At 45.3% G+C, this 18508-nt stretch overlaps 1 protein-coding gene across 2 annotated transcripts in view; it reads right to left on the reverse strand.

Moving 5' to 3' along the window:
• LOC135222826 (mitochondrial chaperone BCS1-like) overlaps positions 1-18508 on the reverse strand; it is a gene marked incomplete at its 5' end in the record, with an annotated part of 187080 nt that overhangs the window by 101171 nt on the left and 67401 nt on the right. Inside the window, 1 exon segment of one of the 2 annotated variants that reach the window (XM_064261141.1) lies at positions 11368-11507. Coding sequence (XP_064117211.1) covers positions 11368-11507 — 140 coding nt within the window. 2 annotated transcript variants of the gene reach the window in all.

Here is an 18508-nt window from a genome sequence, read left to right on the forward strand (position 1 = left end):
CAACAACCACGCTCTGCTACCATTTGTTGATCATGCAGACTAGTGTGGCAGGATAAATCAAAGACAGACATGAAAAACTTACTTTATTTACCTCAGAGATCCAACCCAATAAGTGCCTTCATCATTACACTTCGCTCCAGCTCCCCCTCACAAAATACATAAACATAAACAAACATTATAAACAAATGACGAGCATGAAGCACAATCTTTCTCATATATTCCCAACAGAATTAACATGACCACAACCTCCACAGATTGTTACAAACTAAAGGATCTAGAGTCCATTCCGTATGAAGGACTTTTCTGGGCTCGACCTGTGTCGGCCGGTGAAATGCTCCTGTAGGACACATTTCTAGGTATAAATAGAAGCTAAATACACCAGAGAAAAAAGCTAAATGGAATGCTGAAGTTACTACCCTCAGCTCGATCACCCATTGGGTGTCGTTATGAGCACGGGCGAGTGGAGGCCACTACCACAGGTTTTCTGCCAATTAGAAGATTTCTTCAAAAGCCCGCTCTCTATTTTGGCAGGTGGCCGTTACAAGGACTACGCATCTACCTTCCGCTCGCTACTACTACAACTCATGCCAGATGGCTACATTCCTGTATTAGCGCGCTTTCAGTGAACACTCGTGTCTTTCTCGCTGCCCTCTTTCTGTGTTTTTTGACGAAGCCATGTCTGCTCCAGAGCCCCAAGCTTCTTCATCCAAGTTGAGTATTCCATTTTACGTTTTTGTATCTCATGAGGGCACGATGCACCCCTTTTAGCCCTTATTTGGCCCCTTAGTTCTTGCGAACCGGGGTGACGCTCTTTTACATCCGCCATCTCGGGTGCATCATTCGACGCGTGCGTTCTTTCCCATTGTTTGTTTATGATATTTACCTCACTGTTTGCTTTTAACTGTTTATACCACTTTTTTTGTATACCCCATCATTATTCTAGCTCCTGTCGTTTCTGGAGCATTGGTTTTACGAATTTTATCCTTACGTCGTAGGCCCTAACTCGCTCCTGATGTACTCTGAGGTCTCTTGTTATATGTTTATTTTTCGTTATTTTGGCCTCTGGCTTTTGTCCTCAGTCCCTCAGGAGCGTGTTCGTTTCCCTTCGTACGTATTATTTATTTATTTTCTTGTTATACGAGAGTAGTGTATTTTGGCTTCTAGCTAGCCTATAGTAAGCCAGTTTTGTGGAGAGGGCGATTCCTCTCTCTCTCTCTCTCTCTTGTGCTTTTTATGCATGCATTCTTTTATTGTATTTTCAATGTTAGACAGTAATGCACTTGATTATATGAACATTTATGATAAATATTCATATTCCTTGTGAGGTTGGAAGTTCTTGCGTTTCCTTCCCTGGCCTACCCGACCAGACCTAGCCTAGGTTTTGGAAGGTAGGTCAGGTAGCCCTGCCCCTCCACCCTTTCGGCCCCACCCTTACCAGCCCCTGCCTATGCTACTGTACTTGCTGGGAGAGCGGTTCAGGACAGAGAGTCCCTCTCGTGTCATGTTTCTTGGGCCTAGACTTATCGTACCTGACCAGATCAGAATTTTTCAATTTTGGAGGGTTTTATTAGATTCTATCTGTCCACTTCATGATGTCCTTTGGAGGCCTGGCTAGCCTACCTGACCGGATCCGTACCGATCTCGGAGGGTTAGGCTAGGTCCTTGCTGGGTGTATTCCTTCCCCCTTGTTGTTCCTCTTTTGCAATTCTTCCAGTAATTCCTCGTCATTTATTTTATGTTTGTCTTGTTGTGTGTAGCCTGGGCCTTTGCCCCCTTTAGGGTGTCAAGTTGGCCTACCATCTTCTGCTCCCTTTAGTGGTTGGCTTGTTACAGCTCCCGATAGGTGGTGACTCACTGATCGGTGACTGTGGCCAGGCGATCACGACTTGTCCACTCTCCTCCAGACAACACACACACACACACACACACACCGGGCCCCCCCCCTCCCCCCCCCCCCCCCCCCCCCCCCCCCCCCCCCCCCCCCCGTGCCGGTTTTGTTCGGCACTGTCTAGCTAGCTCGCGGTTCAAGTAATCCTACCGATGAACAGCCGCTAGAGCATATATCTTTTCCAGGGGGGATTAGTTGGAGGAGATTGGTTGTTAGTAATTTGTGTAATCTCTTTAATATGTCTCCGGGCCCATAGGTCCTCTAGTCAGGTGGGGTCTACCATCACACCGGATTGTACGTTCCACTGTTCCGCCGCTCAGTTGTCTATTCTCCCTGTTGTCTCCGCCTCCCCACTCATGTGGGGGCGGAATTGGGCTTAGAGCTGCGTTTCTAGTTACCTTAGAATCGCTTCTCTTCCCCGGTGCCATCAGATTCAGGCCTAGGTTTTACCTTTTCCCCCGTTCTGCTCGTATCAGCCCGTCTCCGCCGGCATTTACTATTATGATAACGGGATTATGGACTCCGGAGTAGGTGAAGCCTTTAAGAGATTACGTTAGATTATATATATTTTATTAGCCTCTGTAGGTATGTCTCCGGATCCGTATTGGTTACGGTGTAGTGTGGTCTACCATCACACACGCCAGGAAAAAATATACCGGAGTTTATTGTACCGTTGTTTCCGTCGCTCAGTTTTCCGTCTTCTTTGCTATCGCTGTTCCCCATTTCGGTGGGGACGGAACGGGGCTCAGATAATGCGCCTACATTTGATTACTTTGCATTAATCTGCTGCGATGCGATCAGACTCAGGCTTAGGTCTTACCTTATCCCCCTGTTCTGCTCATATCAGGCCCTCTCCGCTGGTTACAGCTTTACCGATCCTGAGAACGGATTCCGGAGCAGGCGGAGACACCCAGAGCTTTTTCTATTATCCAGTAAGTTCAAATCGATAGCCGATATTGCCTTTAACGGAATAAATATCTGGTTAAAGTGCATCTATCTGGCCGGAATTAACTCCAGCGCCTCTACTTAATGATACTCATTTGACTTTTCAACTTACAGATGGTCCGTTGCCAGGTATCGGGATGTCCGGCCGCCCTGTATAAGCCGTACAGGCATGAGGTCTGCCGATCTCATCCCAACTGCGCCATCCCGGTAGAAGATTATATGGTCTGGCACCCGGACGCCGGCACAGTTTGCTACGAACTGGTCAGGATCGTCTCAGACGAGTCGGTAAGTAACATTCTCGCCTGGTTGTTTCCATGAAATTTCTGCTACACATTGACTTTGGGAAGTTTCTTTGACAAGGGGGATCCTAATTTGATTATTTTTACAGGTTAGTTTGTCGCTCAAGACTGTGTCCATGGCGTCCGTGAAGTCCTGGGTGGGAGGATTCGGCAGGAATGCCAAGGCTGGCCAGCCCTACATCCTACATACTGTCCAAAGATCTGTGTTCCCTCCTATACATGGCGCTCCGGTCTAGCGGCTGTAACCGCATCTCTGTGACGGATCCCATTATTGAGGGCATCCATCAGGAGACTCAACCCCTCCCGGAGGACCAAGAGGGCTTGTGTGACATGGTCACAGAGGAAGTCGCGGCCATCAAAGCTTCACCCGAAACCGGATGGGCCACAGAGGATCAGGAGGTAGGTAGGGAGGTAAGTGAGGCAGGTAGTCTCCCTTTTAGTCCCACTCCTTCTTCTCCCCCTTCTTTCCAGGGCTTTCCTGCAAAGTCCGCCCCCACTTGGGATAGATCGGCCTCGGTCATCCCCAAGGTCAAGGCTTGGAATACGAGATCCCTGCCAAAAGTATCCAAGCCTTCTCCGGCAGGCTCTGCAAGGTCGTCTTCGGCTCCCAGCCATCGACTTCCTCTTCCAAAGCTTCTCCCCCCACCCAAGGGGTCAAGAACCAAGTCCTCCAAAGCCAAGCCGACGGAGTCCGGCTTCGACCAGGAGGCCTTTGCAAATCTTCTCATGATTAAGATGAGCGAGGTAGTGGGTGGACTCCAAACTTAAGTCGGTGCCACTACCCTGGAGACCTCGGGTCAACTCGATCTTTGTCTATGACCCTAGAGGCTCCAAGCCCAGGAGGAATTAGTGTCCGGATTCCTACAGTCCGGGACCACACCACAGTCCATTACGGTACCGGACGCATCCAAGCTGCCGCCATTCGAGAACAGCAACCGGTGGCGGTTAGCTCTGCACGCCCCGTTCTCGGACAGAAAGCTGACGATTGAAGGTTGCGGAACCCAAGCGGTAGAAGACTTTGAGTTCTTCTTGGCGGGCCTTCAATTTCCCTTTCCGGGCTACGCTAGAATAGCCAAAAATGCACTAGTCAGGGTAGACAAAGTCCCGAAGGAGACAGTCATTTACCCTAGGGACCAAGCCCAGTCTGCATGGGTTCGCACCCTTACAGATTGGGAGTGCGTCAACACAAAGTTGACGCCCCATAAATGATGCTTTACGATATTTGTGGCCCCACAAGGAGTTCCGACTCCCTGTACGTCGAAGGTGGCGGAATTGACTCTGCAAGCTGCGGTAGAGGACAAACCTTTACCTCAGCTAAAAGAGACAGAGGCTACCTCCTTGCTCTTCCCCGGCGATATGGAGTTTTGGACTGACGCTCCGGCAACATTAACGGTGGGCAGACTCGACCCAGAGTGTGCCTCCGCCAAGTTCAGTGAACGTTTGCCTAGAATTCCGGACCCCATGGTCAAAGCGGAATTCGAGGCAAGCTGCAGGCTAAGTAGGTCGATTAACTCAAGTCACCACGGCGGAGTTGAATGCTACGACGTTTGCAGATGAGCCTCTATTTCGGGTCCACACAAAGTCACTGTTACAGGCCTTCCAATCAGACCTGTATGACTTTATAGTGGCTAGGCGAGCCTGCAGGAAGCATGTCTTCACGAATGCTTCCTTAAGACATGAACCAAACAGGCTCATAAAGGCTTCGATCTGGGGTGCCAACCTCTTCCCTGAGGACGCGGTTAACGTCCTCAGCGAGGCAGCTAGAGCTAACCAGAACCTTCGTGTCCGTTGGGGACTTCCCTTCAAAAGGAAGTTTTGAGGCCCCCGGACCACAATCCAAACCTAAGAAGAGGCCGAGGAAATACCAGCCTTTCCAGTCCTCTCAGCCTCAGACAGTTGTCCAAGCGGTTCCTGTCTCCCAGATCGGCAAGCCTTCGACATCCAAGGCACAGCAGTTTGTCCCGGTGCATAGTCCACCGACTCAGCAACCTTCGACTTCAACAGCCTTAGTAGCCTCCCCAGCCTTCAACGCCTCCTTTGAGTCACGAGGAGCATTTCGTGGCTACAACAAACATGCAGGGAGTAGCAGAGCAAGAGGTGCCTTCCGGCAGAGAGCTGGCTCTAGAGGCAGAGGCTTCAGAGGAGGCAGGGGAGGTAAGACCTCAACCAACCAGTGAGACCCTGCAGCTGGGCGGGAGGCTGTATCTCTTTCGGCACCATTGGACCTTCAGTTCATGGGGCCACAGCATTGTATTGAAAGGTCTGGGGTGGAAATGGGAGAAAGGGCCTCCTCCACCAGTCAGTTTTCACCAGGCTCCAACGACAGACCTGCTAGACTATGCCAAAGATCTCCTTCAAAAGAAGGCAATAAAGTCAATCGCCTGAAATTTCAAGGACGTCTGTTCAGTGTACCAAAGAAGGACTCGGACAAACAAAGAGTGATTCTGGACCTGTCCCGCCTCAACTCATACATTCAATGCGACAAGTTCCACATGCTGACCGTCTCGCAGGTGGGAACCTTACTTCCCCGTGGGGTCGTCACCACCTCTATAGATCTTACAGACGCTTACTATCATGTTCCGAGAGCAAGAAACTTCTCTCCATACCTAGGCTTCAAACTAGGAAAACAAGCTTACTCATTCAGAGTCATGCCATTCAGGCTCAACATAGCATCCAGAATATTCACCAAACTAGGAGAGACAGTAGTGCAAGAACTAAGAGCTCAAGGGGTAATGTTAGTAGCTTACCTAGACGACTGGCTCATTTGGGCAATCAACGACGAGGAGTGTCGCAAAGCAACAGCCAAAGTAATAGAATTCCTAGAGTATCTGGGTTTCCAGATAAACAAGCAAAAGTCTCGCCTCATCCCGGCATCCCGCTTTCAATGGTTGGGAATCCAATGGGACCTAACTACACACAAACTATCTCTCCCATCAAAGAAGTGCAGAGAGATAGCGAAGGCTACGAGACAGTTCCTCAAGAACAAAAAGGCTTCTCGTCGTACCCAAGAGAGAACTCTAGGTTCTCTTCAGTTTGCCTCAATAACAGATGTCCTGTTAAAAGCCAGACTGAAGGATATCAATCAAGCCTGGCGGAAAAGAGCCAACGACAAATTCAGAGACAAGATCTCTCTGATTCCGCTGATATTGAAGAAAAGACTCCGTCCGTGGACGGAACCCCAGTGTCTCTCCAAGTCAGTGCCATTGCAATTTCCCCCACCGTCTCTGATAGTCCACACGGACGCCTCTCTGAGCGGTTGGGGGGGCTACTCCCAGTACGTGGTCGAATACCTTCCACCAGTTCCACATCAATGTCCTAGAAGCAATGGCCATTTTTCTGACCTTAAAACATCTAGCTCCAGTCAAAAACAGTCATACAAGATTAGTCTCGGACAGTGCAGTGATAGTTCATTGCATAAACAAAGGAGGCTCCAAGTCGAGCAAAGTAAATCATGTAATGATTGCAATTTTTTTGTTAGCAACGAAAAATCTTCGGCATCTGTCAGCTACTCACCTGGCAGGAGTACGGAATGTCATTGCAGACTCGCTATCCAGAACAACTCTGCTGGAGTCGGAGTGGTCCTTGGAAATGATGTCATTCTGTTGGATTTGCAATCAAATCCCGGGCCTTCAGGTAGACCTGTTTGCCAAGGAGTCCAATCACAAACTCCCGTGTGATGTGGCTCCCAACCTGGACCCTCTAGTTCACGCCACAGATGCGATGTCCATAGACTGGAACAGTTGGCAGAAAATTTACCTATTTCCACCAGTAAACCTCCTGATGAAAGTCCTGCACAAACTAAGATCTTTCACAGGACAGGTAGCATTGGTTGCACCCAACTGGCCGAAGAGCAATTGGTTTCCTCTTCTACTAGAGTTGAATCTCCGTCCCAGACAGATTCCCTGTCCAGAACTGACTCAAGTAGTACAAACTCGGACTGTGTCAGCTTCCTCAAGAATTCTAAATGCCCTAACTTTATGGAATTCATGAAGTTTGCGGCTCAAAAGGATGCTAGTTTCAATCCACTAAATATCCTGTTCATAGAATCAGATAAAAGAGAGTCAACACTCAGACAGTATGATTCTGCAGTAAAGAAATTGGCCATCTTTCTAAAAGAATCAGATGCCCAAAAGATGACTACGAATTTGGCAGTTTCGTTCTTTAGAACCCTGTTTGAAAAAGGTCTGGCTGCTAGTACCATTACTACAACTAAATCTGCCTTTAGGAAGATTTTTCAGCTTGGCTTTAATATTGATTTGACAGATTCGTACTTCTCTTCTATCCCTTGAGCATATGCCCGTCTGAGACCAGTGGACCGCCCCCCCACGGTCTCCTGGTTTTTAAACGATGTACTCAAATTAGCTTCAGACACTGATAATGATTCATGCTCATATATAACCCTTCTCAGGAAAACATTATTCTTAATGAGTCTGGCTTCAGGCTCCAGAATATCTGAACTCGGCTCTCTCTAGAGACCCAAATCACATTGATTTCCTCCCGTCGGATGAAGTTCTACTATCCCCAGATCGGAAATTCTTGGCCAAGAATGAAGACCCACAAAACAGGTGGGCTCCATGGAAAATTATACCTCTCACACAGGACTCATCATTATGTCCTATTGTCATACTAAAATCTTATCTGGCCAGAACTTCTGAAAAGTCTTCAGGTCCTCTTTTTATTAGAGAGAAAGGCAGAACCATTTCCTTAAAAGGAATTAGACAACAAATCCTTTATTTTAATAAACAAGCCAATCCGGATTCAGTTCCTAACGTCCATGATATCCGGGCAGTGGCTACCTCAATTAACTATTTTCACAATATGAACTTCGAGGATCTTAAGAAATATACGGGTTGGAAATCTCCGGAAGTATTTAGACGCCACTACCTTAAGAATTTAGAGGCCCTTAAATTTTCAGCAGTGGCTGCAGGGAGCATCGTCTCCCCTGAGATGGCCAAGTCTTAGAACTCCTATTCCTTTATTCTGCTAAAAGATTTTTCCCTTGATACTCACTCTTTCCTACCTGCCTCGCTCGTAATCCCTACCTATCTCCCTCTGGTTCCAGGCTGGTTTGCTTATCAATCCATTGCCGGACATGTACATAGTTTATATTTGTCATTTTTGTTTTCCTTACCTGTTGTTTTCCCAGGATAGTATGAATCTGGTCATATTTGTTCCTCCTTTTTTACCATTGTATCTTGCTACTTTACATTGATTATTAAAACTTAATTTTAAGAGAACAATTAATTTTTATTTTTCCTTGTATCTTTTGATTTTGTATCTTCCAAGCTTGTATGGCCATTCTCTGATACTATTTCACCGGCCGACACAGGTCGAGCCCAGAAAAGGGATTTTGACAAAGGAAAAATCTATTTCTGGGGGAAGACCTGTGTCGCCCGGTGAACCCATCCCTCTCTTTTCCTGGTCCCGATCCTATAGCCAGCCCAAGCTTGGGTGCGTAATCCAGGAATGAAGCCATCGGGCATGAGTTGTAGTAGTAGCGAGCGGAAGGTAGATGTTGTAGTCCTTGTAACAGCACCTGCCTAGAGAGGGGCTTTGAAGGGAATCTTCTAATTGGCAGAAAACCTGTGGTAGTGGCCTCCACTCGCCCCTGTGCTTATACCGATGCCCTATAGGTGATCAAGCTGAGGGTAGTAACTTCAGCATTCCATTTAGCTTTTTTCTCTGGTATATCTAGCATCTATTTATACCTAGAAATCCGTGCTACAGGAGCATTTCACTGGGTGACACAGGTCTTCCCCCAGAAATAGATTTTTCCTTTGTCAAAATCCCTTGTTTAAGGCGACTCAAACTGTCTGCTAAAACATTCATCTTCCCTTAGAATCCAATTCTGCCCTGCCCAGAGGAGTTCCTTTGCCACCTTGTAAAGTGTAAAGGAGTTGGTCCCCACCCCCCCCCCCCTGCTTTCGGTGATACAAAAGAGCTGTTGTGATATCAGAATGCACTGTTACAGTGTTCCTCCATACTCGGGGATGCGTACCAGAACCCCCCCTCCAAATAGCTAAAATCCATGAATAGTTGAAACCCCTATCGCATTTTCTGATGAAACTGAAACCCAGGAATTTGTGGATATTTCTCATTGAAAAATACCACGAATGGGCAAATTTTCTGCGAGAAATCTGTAAATATGTGAGTCCGCAAATCTGGAGTGCGCAAATACAGAGGGTTCACTGTACTGTTTTCCAACACATCTGCATACAAGCTTAGGTAGAGAGAGGATCAGAGGTAGCAGACACAACACTGTCACTTATCACATGAATTGACACTTTTTTGGAGAGCACTTTCACTGAATTATCTAACTCAGACATTGCACTTACAATTAAATGAAGCTTTTGATCGAACCTTGATTCGAGACTGGCGATGGAATCAGGTATCGAAGAACAGGAGTCTGGAATAGGAGTGTGTAGTAAAGAAGTCGGAGGACTAAGAACTGGAGAAATAGCGAGAACTGGTGATGAAGGGACAGTACTATCCTAAATTAGCTTAGTAGAATCAAGGTTAGCATTACTTCCAGCTCTAGTGGATGCCTTCCTCTTTCTCTCCCTTTCAAGTTTAAGCAAATAAGATTTTAAAACTTTCCACTTCTTTTCATCACAGTCTTACATTCAACACAAGTATCTCAATATCACAATCCTGCCCTCTACATTTGACACTTTTAGCATGAGAGTCAGCTGACAACTTAACTAACCTAGCCTTATATCCTTTGCTAGAAAAACAAGCACAGGATGAACTAGTATCTGACATTCTGCTCAGTAAAAGTTACAGAGTAACTAACGACGCAAAAGATTGTAAACTAAGCAAAAATATCACTAGCAAAGCCAATAATCAAGAGTTATGACATATTCTGAGTACATCACCAAACAAATGATGACGATAGGCTACAGGAACAAACAATGTTGGTCGGACGCTAGCAGAAAAATGATTGAACTCTCTGCCACATACCTCTGCTCTTTATCCTGAAAGTGGGCGGGGCTTTAAGTCAACTACACTAGACAGTTGAATAGTTATCACAAATTTTGAATTTTTAGGCTGCTATGTGAAAATCTATAGCTTGTAAGTACTTGGTAAGTTACATACTTATATAAAAACTAAAATTTAAATATTGCATGTATCTAAATTTTATTTTCTTCTTTTTCCTTTTTAACATCCAAAGTATTTCCTTATAATACTGCATCATGTAAAAATACAGTGAAAATAGTATAATCCGACTCCAAGTTAACTCAAGAATGTAAAAAAAAAATAAATATGCACTACATATTAAAAACCCACTTATGAACAATCCAAGATACAAACAGTTGTTTGGAACATAACTCATTCATAAGTAGGGTAGTAAGTGCATATCATGTCAAGATTCCCATATGTTAAAAAAATCAATTACTGTTGCTTGGTAAGACCACAGAATTAGTCTCTTCCCTCATGAGTAATGTGGCATACCATTATCTTGAATTTCTGAGCTCGTGAGTAAGACAGTGGTAGAGAACTGTAAATATAAAGTATAATGGAAATGGATGCAACTCCTATTCAGGGCAAAGATAAATTATTCCTATTATTATTCTGAAAAGCTATGACAACTAAGTGTTAAGATTCACAACCAGAGTATGGGAAGATAATTTTCTTAATAAGGAAGTGGAATAGAGATGTCACTGAAAGGGAGGAATATAAACTGAAACCTCAAAGACTTAGATGGTTTAGAGAAGTAACGAGAAGGGGATGAGGAACAGTTGGTAAGAAAAATTTTAGAAATGAGAGAAGCAGAACAGAGACAAGTAGGAATGCCAAAGAAAAAGGTAGTTGACGAGGAAGACTTGACGGAAGTTCAGACAGAAACGACACAGGACAGAGTGAAGAAAACTCATCTGATGATAATGATGGTCTAACATAACCATTGAATCCCATTTCTAAACTCCTACAGTACTCCAGGGATTTGTTCTTGCATGACAAGTAAAAAGTGAAACCATGTTTATATAAATCCCATACTATTTCCAATATTATCTCAAATAATTTTGAAACCAAGTTTATAAAAATCCTATACTTATTTCAATATTTCAAAAAATAAAATGAAACACTCTTGAATGGTCATGCTGTACATCAAAGTTATACACCTAATGTGATAATTATCTACAAAATGTCTTTAAAACATCAAACGTCCCATTTTGATGAACCATGAGAGCTAACAGAATACTCCAAAGCTAAGTGAAGATGATGAGATATACTAACCCTCATCCAAGATTTCAAAAAACAGATCTTTGTTCTTGCCAATGGTTGTAAACTTAACATCTTCAAATGGAACTCCCATATGAATATCTAACGTTTGTTGCGATCTTGTACGTTCAACACGGATCCAAGTCCTTTTATACCTGAAATACCAAAATCCTACTAAACACATTGCAAAACAAAGTAGTTTTCACAAAACTTTGTTTTGCCTTTTTAAAATCTTCAGCACCATCATCCTTATGCATGACACTTCCATAATTTCTTTAAAAAAAAAAATCCAGAGAAAGGTCTGGACAATCAAGGTAATGCAATTAGCTTATGCTATCTTCTAAATGTTCATTTACTCTACGTATTTGATTTTTCAATAATAACTTTCTTCTTAATTATGAAGCTTCTGAAAGAAGTCACCCTAAAATGTTTTAACTATAAATCAGTAGTTTTCAAGAAATACTAAAAAACACAAATAACCATTGTTTGAAGAAAAATAACATATAAATGTACATGAAGCAAGTATTCATCTCTTTACAGTATAAATGTAGGATGCAGTGGCATGGCAGGTATTTGAGGCTCCCTGTACAGGAGTGTCTCTAGTTTGGGTGGAAAGTGGCCAAAACAGCAGTTACAAAAAAAAAAAGACAAGGATAATATTTCAAGCTAAGGAGATGACAATACATGGTCTATAACAAACAAAATGCCTATAGCTTTACCTGATCATAAGAAAATTTAAGGCACCCATACACCTAATGTGAAAGTAATATCATTTTTGTTGATGGCTAGTGATATATAAAACTTCAGTAATTTGGATCATGAAAGGAACTCTTGAACTCTAAAAAAAGGATTTTGACGAAGGAAAAAGGATATTTCTGGGCAACGACCTGTGTCGCCCTGTGAAATGGTTCCTTTGATACTATTTCTGATGGAATAATATTGCTAATCATCCTAGAGAAAAAACGAAACAATATAATGCCAAGATAAATGGCTCGCTCACTTCTTATAGAAGTGTCGGTACAGTAAGGAGCGAGTGGAATCACTACCAGAGTCCCTTGCCATTTAGCTTCTTCCTTCGACAAAACCCCGAACTACGGAGGAGCCGTGCTACAGCTCCCGGTCTACTACTACCGTGAGCACCTCCGACGCCTGAGACGTCATTACCTCCAAGCTTGGGGTAAGCTGGGTGAGGATAATCTAACTACAGGGTGGGTTTTCACAGGGCGACACAGGTCGTTGCCCAGAAATAGATTTTTCCTTCGTCAAAATCCCTTTTCTGGGCTTGACCTGTGTCGGCCTGAAATAGTACCAGAGAATGCTAAACACCAAGCTTGAGGAACAGTACAGATAAATTAAGAAAGTAAAGTTAAACACTTGTAAGCTTAATAGTATAATAATCAACTAAAATTACAGTCTTACCTAAGGGAAGTATAAGCCCTAAAACACGGTTATAACTTAAAATTAGTTAGCCTAACAACAAACAATAACAATACAGGTTAGGCAAAGACAGGATAAGTTGATATAAACAAAAGAATGGAACTGAATGCAATTAGAATGATGAACAAAAGCAAAACTCAAGGTAACCCAATACATGGAGGCAACTAAACTAAGTAAGGGTGCAATGGGGCAGGTAGAAGGGAAGGCTACAAGAAGTTATAGTAAAAATTAACCGAATCAGGAGAACTGTGTTTTCCAGCTGCCACTGCTGGAAATTTGAGGGCTTCTAAGGGTTTTAGGTAGTGCCGTTTGAAAAACTGTCGGAGATTTCCAGCTGTATACTTCTTAAGATCGCAAAATTCATGTGTTGGAAATAATTAATAGATGTGGCCACCGCCCCTAACATCGTGGGCCCGAGGAAAGGACTCTGGATTGGCCTGTTTAATGAAGTATAAAATTTGTTGACTGATCCCTTTTAGGGATAATGTACCACCTTCCTTCCTAATGACAATGGGCCTGAAGATTTCAGAGTGTTCTGCTTAGGTAGGCTCTTAATGAGTTGACAGGACAAAGGGAAATGTCTTGAGGTAGTGTAGGATTTTCCACGAGGACCATCTGTCCTGTGGGTCTTCATTTTTGGCTAGAAAATGGCAATCTGGGGATAAGAGGACTTCCCCTGAGGGGAGGAACTCAATGTGGCCTTGGTTCCTTGATAAAGCTGACAGTTCTGATATTCTAGCTCCGGAGGCTAAACTTAATAAGAATAGGGTTTTCCTCAGGAGGGATATATAATTGCAAGAGTCATTGTTAATGTTCAAGGCCAGTTTGAGTACATCATTTAGGAACAAGAGACTGATTTAGGTCTCGTTGATGGTCTTAATCTAGCACAAGCTTTTGGTATGGACGTATAGTACGAATCTGTAAGGTCTATGCTAAAACCAAATTGGAAGATCTTTTTAAGAGCTGATTTGGTCGTAGTGATAGTGCTTGCTGCTAAGCCTTTCTCAAACAATGATCTGAAGAAAGTTATGGCTAGGTTCATTGTCATGACTTGAGGAATTTGACACTTAAGGAACTCTGCTAGTTTCTTGACGATGAATCATAGTGCCGGAGAGTAGATTCCTCTTTTATCTGATTCCAAGAATGAGATATTCTGGGGATCAATTTCTGCATTCCTCATGGCTGCGAATTTCAGAAAATCCATAAAGTTAGGGTTTATGAATTCTTTTGAGGAAGCGGACACAGTCTGAGTTTGCACTAATTGGGTTAGTTTGGGGTTGGGAATCCGTAGTGGTCGGAGTCTCAACTCTAGGAGTAGAGGGAACCAATTGCTCTTGGGCCAGTTGGGAGCTACTAGAGCTACTTGGCCTTTGAATGTTCTGAGTTTGTCTAAACTTTCATGAGAAGGTTCACCGGAGGAAGAGGTAAATATTCTTCCTTTCGTTCCAATCGAGGATCATTGCATCCGTAGCGTATGCTAGGGGATCGAGAGGTTGGGTGCCACGTAACAAGGGAGTTTGTGGTTTGACTCCGTGGGCTGAAGAGGTCTACTTGGAGTCGGGGACTTGTAGACTGATTCAATTGAATGAACTCCTGTCCAGTGTCCACTCGATTCCAACGGAGCGGAGCGCGATAGAGCGTCTGCTACTACGTTCTTGACTCCTGCAGGTGAGTGGCTGACAGGTGCCATTTGTTTTTGTTTGCCAGAGAAAAGATGGCTATCATGACATGGTTCAAGTGGCTTGACTTGGATCCGCCCCTGTTGATGCAGTGTACTACTACTGCACTGTCCCAGAACTAATTTGAAATGTGAGTTCTTGGGCGGACGGAGCCGTTTCAGTGTGAGGAATACTGCCATGGCCTCCAGTACATTGATATGTAGCTTGGCAGGAATGTTAACGACCAAGTTCCTTGAACTTTTTCGTACTGGGAGTATCCTCCCCACCCTGTTAGTGAGGCGTCTGTGTGGATCACTAATGATGGAGGGGGAAACTGTAGAGGAATTGCTTTTGAAAGATTCTTTGTCTCCGTCCAGGGACGGAGACGTTTCCGTAAGATCGCTGGGATAGAGGCTAGTTTGTCCTGTGATCTGCAATTCGCTCTTGAGCGCCATACTCTGTTTATATCTTTGAGTTTGGCTCTGAGCAGAACGTCTGTGACATGCAAACTGGAGTGAGCCCAGGATCCTCTCCTGGCACCTCCTGGATGTTTGTTGTCGTTTGAGAAATTGTTTTGTAGCTCTTGCAATTTCTTTCCTTTTCAACGACGGAATTGATAGAGTGTGCGATTGTAAGTCCCACTGAAAAGGCCTAACCACTGGTAATCGAGATTCCGGTGTTAGTCTGGACTTGGTTTCGTTTATTTGAAAACCTAAATGTTTCTAGGAATTTGATCACTCTGACCGTTGCTTCTTTGCACCTTTGGGGGTTTCTTTTTTTTTTTTTGCCCAAATAAGCCAATCGTCCATATAAGCCACTAACATTATTCCTGTTTCCTTAGCTCTTGCACTACTGCTTCCGCCAATTTGGTGAAGATCCTGGGGCTATGTTGAGCCCGAATGGCATTACCTTGAAGGAGTAGGATCTGTTACCTAGTTTTTGAAGCCTAGGAATGGACGGAAGTGTCTGGCTATGGGAACATGATAGTAGGCATCTGTAAGATCTATAGAGGTTGTGACGGCCCCACGGGAAGTAAGGTCCGTACCTGCGAAACGGTCAGCATCCTGAACTTGTTGCAATGAATGAATAAGTTCAGATGGGACAAGTCTAAGATGATTTCTTCGGTTTACCAAGTCTTTCTTTGGCACGCTGAACAAGCGTCCTTTGAAATTTTAAATTGTTGACTCTTGAGACTACTCCTTTGAGAAGGAGGTCTTCGGTATACTCTACCAATTCCGTTGTTGGTGCTTGATAGAATCTGTTGGTTGGAGGAGGCCCTCTAGCCAACTCCAACCTAGTCCTTTTGTTACTATACTTTGAGCCCAAGGGCTGAACCCCCACCGCTGGCGGAAGAGGTACAGCCTCCCTCCTACCTTGGGACTCTCACTGCTGGTTTGCCGAGGGGCGGCCACCTGTTGCTCCTCGGAAACCTCTTCCTCTGTTAGCAGCCCTGCCCGGATCCTCTGAATCGAAGGCACCTCTTGCTCTGCTGCCTCTCGCAAACCTATTGAAAGCCTGAAAGTTCTGGCTTTCATAGTTGGAATTGTAGGCTGGCGAGACAGCAAAGGAAGTAGTAGGGTTGAGATTGCTGGGACTGAGGGGTCAGAACAAGGTATTGTTGTTGACCCTTCGACGATGGTTTGCCCTTGTGGTGCTGGGACTGCCTGAACCGTTTGCTGAGAAGGCTGGAAGGGAGAGAACTTCCTTGGTTTCTTCTTTTCCTTGGGTTAGGACCAGAAGATTCCTGCCTCTGCTTTGCTACAGTCCCCACCTGACTTTGAGGCACTGGTTAACCTTAGAAGCCTCGTGAAGGACTTCTGCTACTACTGGGTGCTGGAAAGAGGTCCGTTCCCCAAATTGAGGAAGCAATCAGTTTATTAGGTTCATGGCGGATAGTAGCTTCCGCCAGAACGTGCTTCCTACAATTTCTCCTGGCTATGAGGAAGTCGTAAAGGTCACACTGCATGGTGTGCAGCAGACCTTTAGCCAAACCAAACTTTAAATAACGGCTCTTGTTGGCATACAAGAGCCGTCATCTCCGCCATAGTCATGGAGGAAAGGGGATTCTCGCGAGCCTAGTCCGGGCGTCGTACTCCATCTGGATGAGAGAGTCCGACAACCTGGGGAGTCTCTCACTAAAGAGAGAGGTGGCACAGTCCGCTTTAGTTTTCCTACTGAGAAAGTAGGAACTGCCCCCTCGAAGTACGTCTCGGAGCCTGGGACTAAGAGAGAGGTGGGTTCCGTCTCTCGTAGTTGAGGCAGGGGCTCGTCTTTCAGGGCGGCCTGAAAGGTTGCTTCCACTACCTTAAGGGTCAGTGGTAGCGGAGTCCCTTCCACCGGAGTAAAAATGGTGAAAGGACTCCTAAAGGCTGTGATGCGGGTGTTTTCACACCCCCATTCCTCCAGACTTCTCATTAGAGTCTGCTGTGCTTGTTCCCTCAGAAGGCATCACTGTTTTTCTTGGGAACCTTGTCCTCTCTCATCATCGCATGCTTCCGTTAGTCGGACGTAGCCAATGAATGGTGGTTGAAGGTCTCTGGGTTGGAACTCGAAGTCCTCACGCCTTCGAGTTCCTATGCCTTCGATTGTCAACATTCCGTTGACAAACGGGGCATACGAAGCGATCCTCCAAGGGTTGGCCGCCTTGAATTACCGGCAGTTGGCTGGAATCTGGCATTGGAAGAGGAGAAGGTGGCACAGATAGAGGGGAACCTGCCGCGATCGAGGTTTGAATCCCGGCGATGGCATTCTCCTGAGCGGCCAGCCGTTCCGCCAGCGATTGGATCGACTGGCCGGAAGACGTAACAGAACTGGAGAGCTGGGAGAGCACTGAGCCGACCTTGTTGTCAACCAAGGCCCCTACGATCACTCCACCTGCTCCAGAATATTAGCCGAAAAGGATTCGGGATCAAAAAGAGGACTTGAGCGATCCTTACATGATCTGATGTTTGGGGGACCTCGACGCAGAGGAAGAGGCCTCCCTTGACCTAACTGATCCGGGGTGGTGAGCCGGAGTTACAGTGTCTGTCAGGATGACCGATTCTTGGGGAGAGACTTTTTAAGTTTCTCCTCGGTCATCTTAGCCTTGGGGATCACTGAAGTAGCCTTAGGACGGACAGACCGCTGCTCTTCAGTGAAGCCCCGGAAAGAAGTGGAAGTAGAAGGATCACTAGAGGATCAGTAGATGTGATGGAGAAAGGGAATTCAAGAAAGGGCCCTGAGAACCCACGAAGCTGCCCCTACTACACCCTTACCTGTACCCATGGAGTCAATAGCCATGGTTCGACGTCGAGGTTCATTGCCGCAACGTCTTCTGCAACGTCCTCTGGGAAATCCCCCTCCTGAAGGGAGATCATGACTTGAAGGTCGGCCAGCAAAGGGGCGGCCGCTATCGGGTCCACCACTGATCCTTTCTTGGCTCCTGGGAATACTAGGTCCGCCATAATCCTGGGTAAGAATGTAGGGGCGGGCCCTTCGAATTCCGGCCAAAACCCCCTACCCAAGCTTTGAGAGTCGACAAAGCTTTCTTCTTTTCTTCATCAGAACCCTGTAAAAAAGGGTCTAGAGTTAGGGAGGGAGGATAGGGGAGGAATGTCTGTTGTGTTGAGATTATATGAATGTGTCTCATATGTGAAAGGTATAATATAATAACAAAGTATTCCAGTGATATGATGAATGAAGAAAGTGCTAAGAAACTTACTACTATGAGGCATCTCCTACTAGCAAGTAGCAGGTTTGGCAAGCTTCATGATGCCAAACATAAAATCCATCTTTCACTGCACATCCTACATGAGAACGGCATACTATATGGCCGCACGGGTGTTGGAGGTTGGCATTGCACCCAATCTCCTGGCACAAACATCTGTAAGTCAAAGGATACATGAGTACCAATGACAACCTCCGGTGGTATAATATGCAAAATATCCGTGGGTGCCGAGTAGGACCGACGGATAGAGATCTACGTATGAATATTACGTAGAAAAGTTACGAGGGGCGAGAAGAAAGTCTCTGCCTCCGCCTAAGCTCACTTGTATATGATTAAAAATAGACTCCGTAGGGCC

This window comes from Macrobrachium nipponense, chromosome 8 (genome assembly GCF_015104395.2).
Source record: "Macrobrachium nipponense isolate FS-2020 chromosome 8, ASM1510439v2, whole genome shotgun sequence".
NCBI classification, from domain to species: domain Eukaryota; kingdom Metazoa; phylum Arthropoda; class Malacostraca; order Decapoda; family Palaemonidae; genus Macrobrachium; species Macrobrachium nipponense.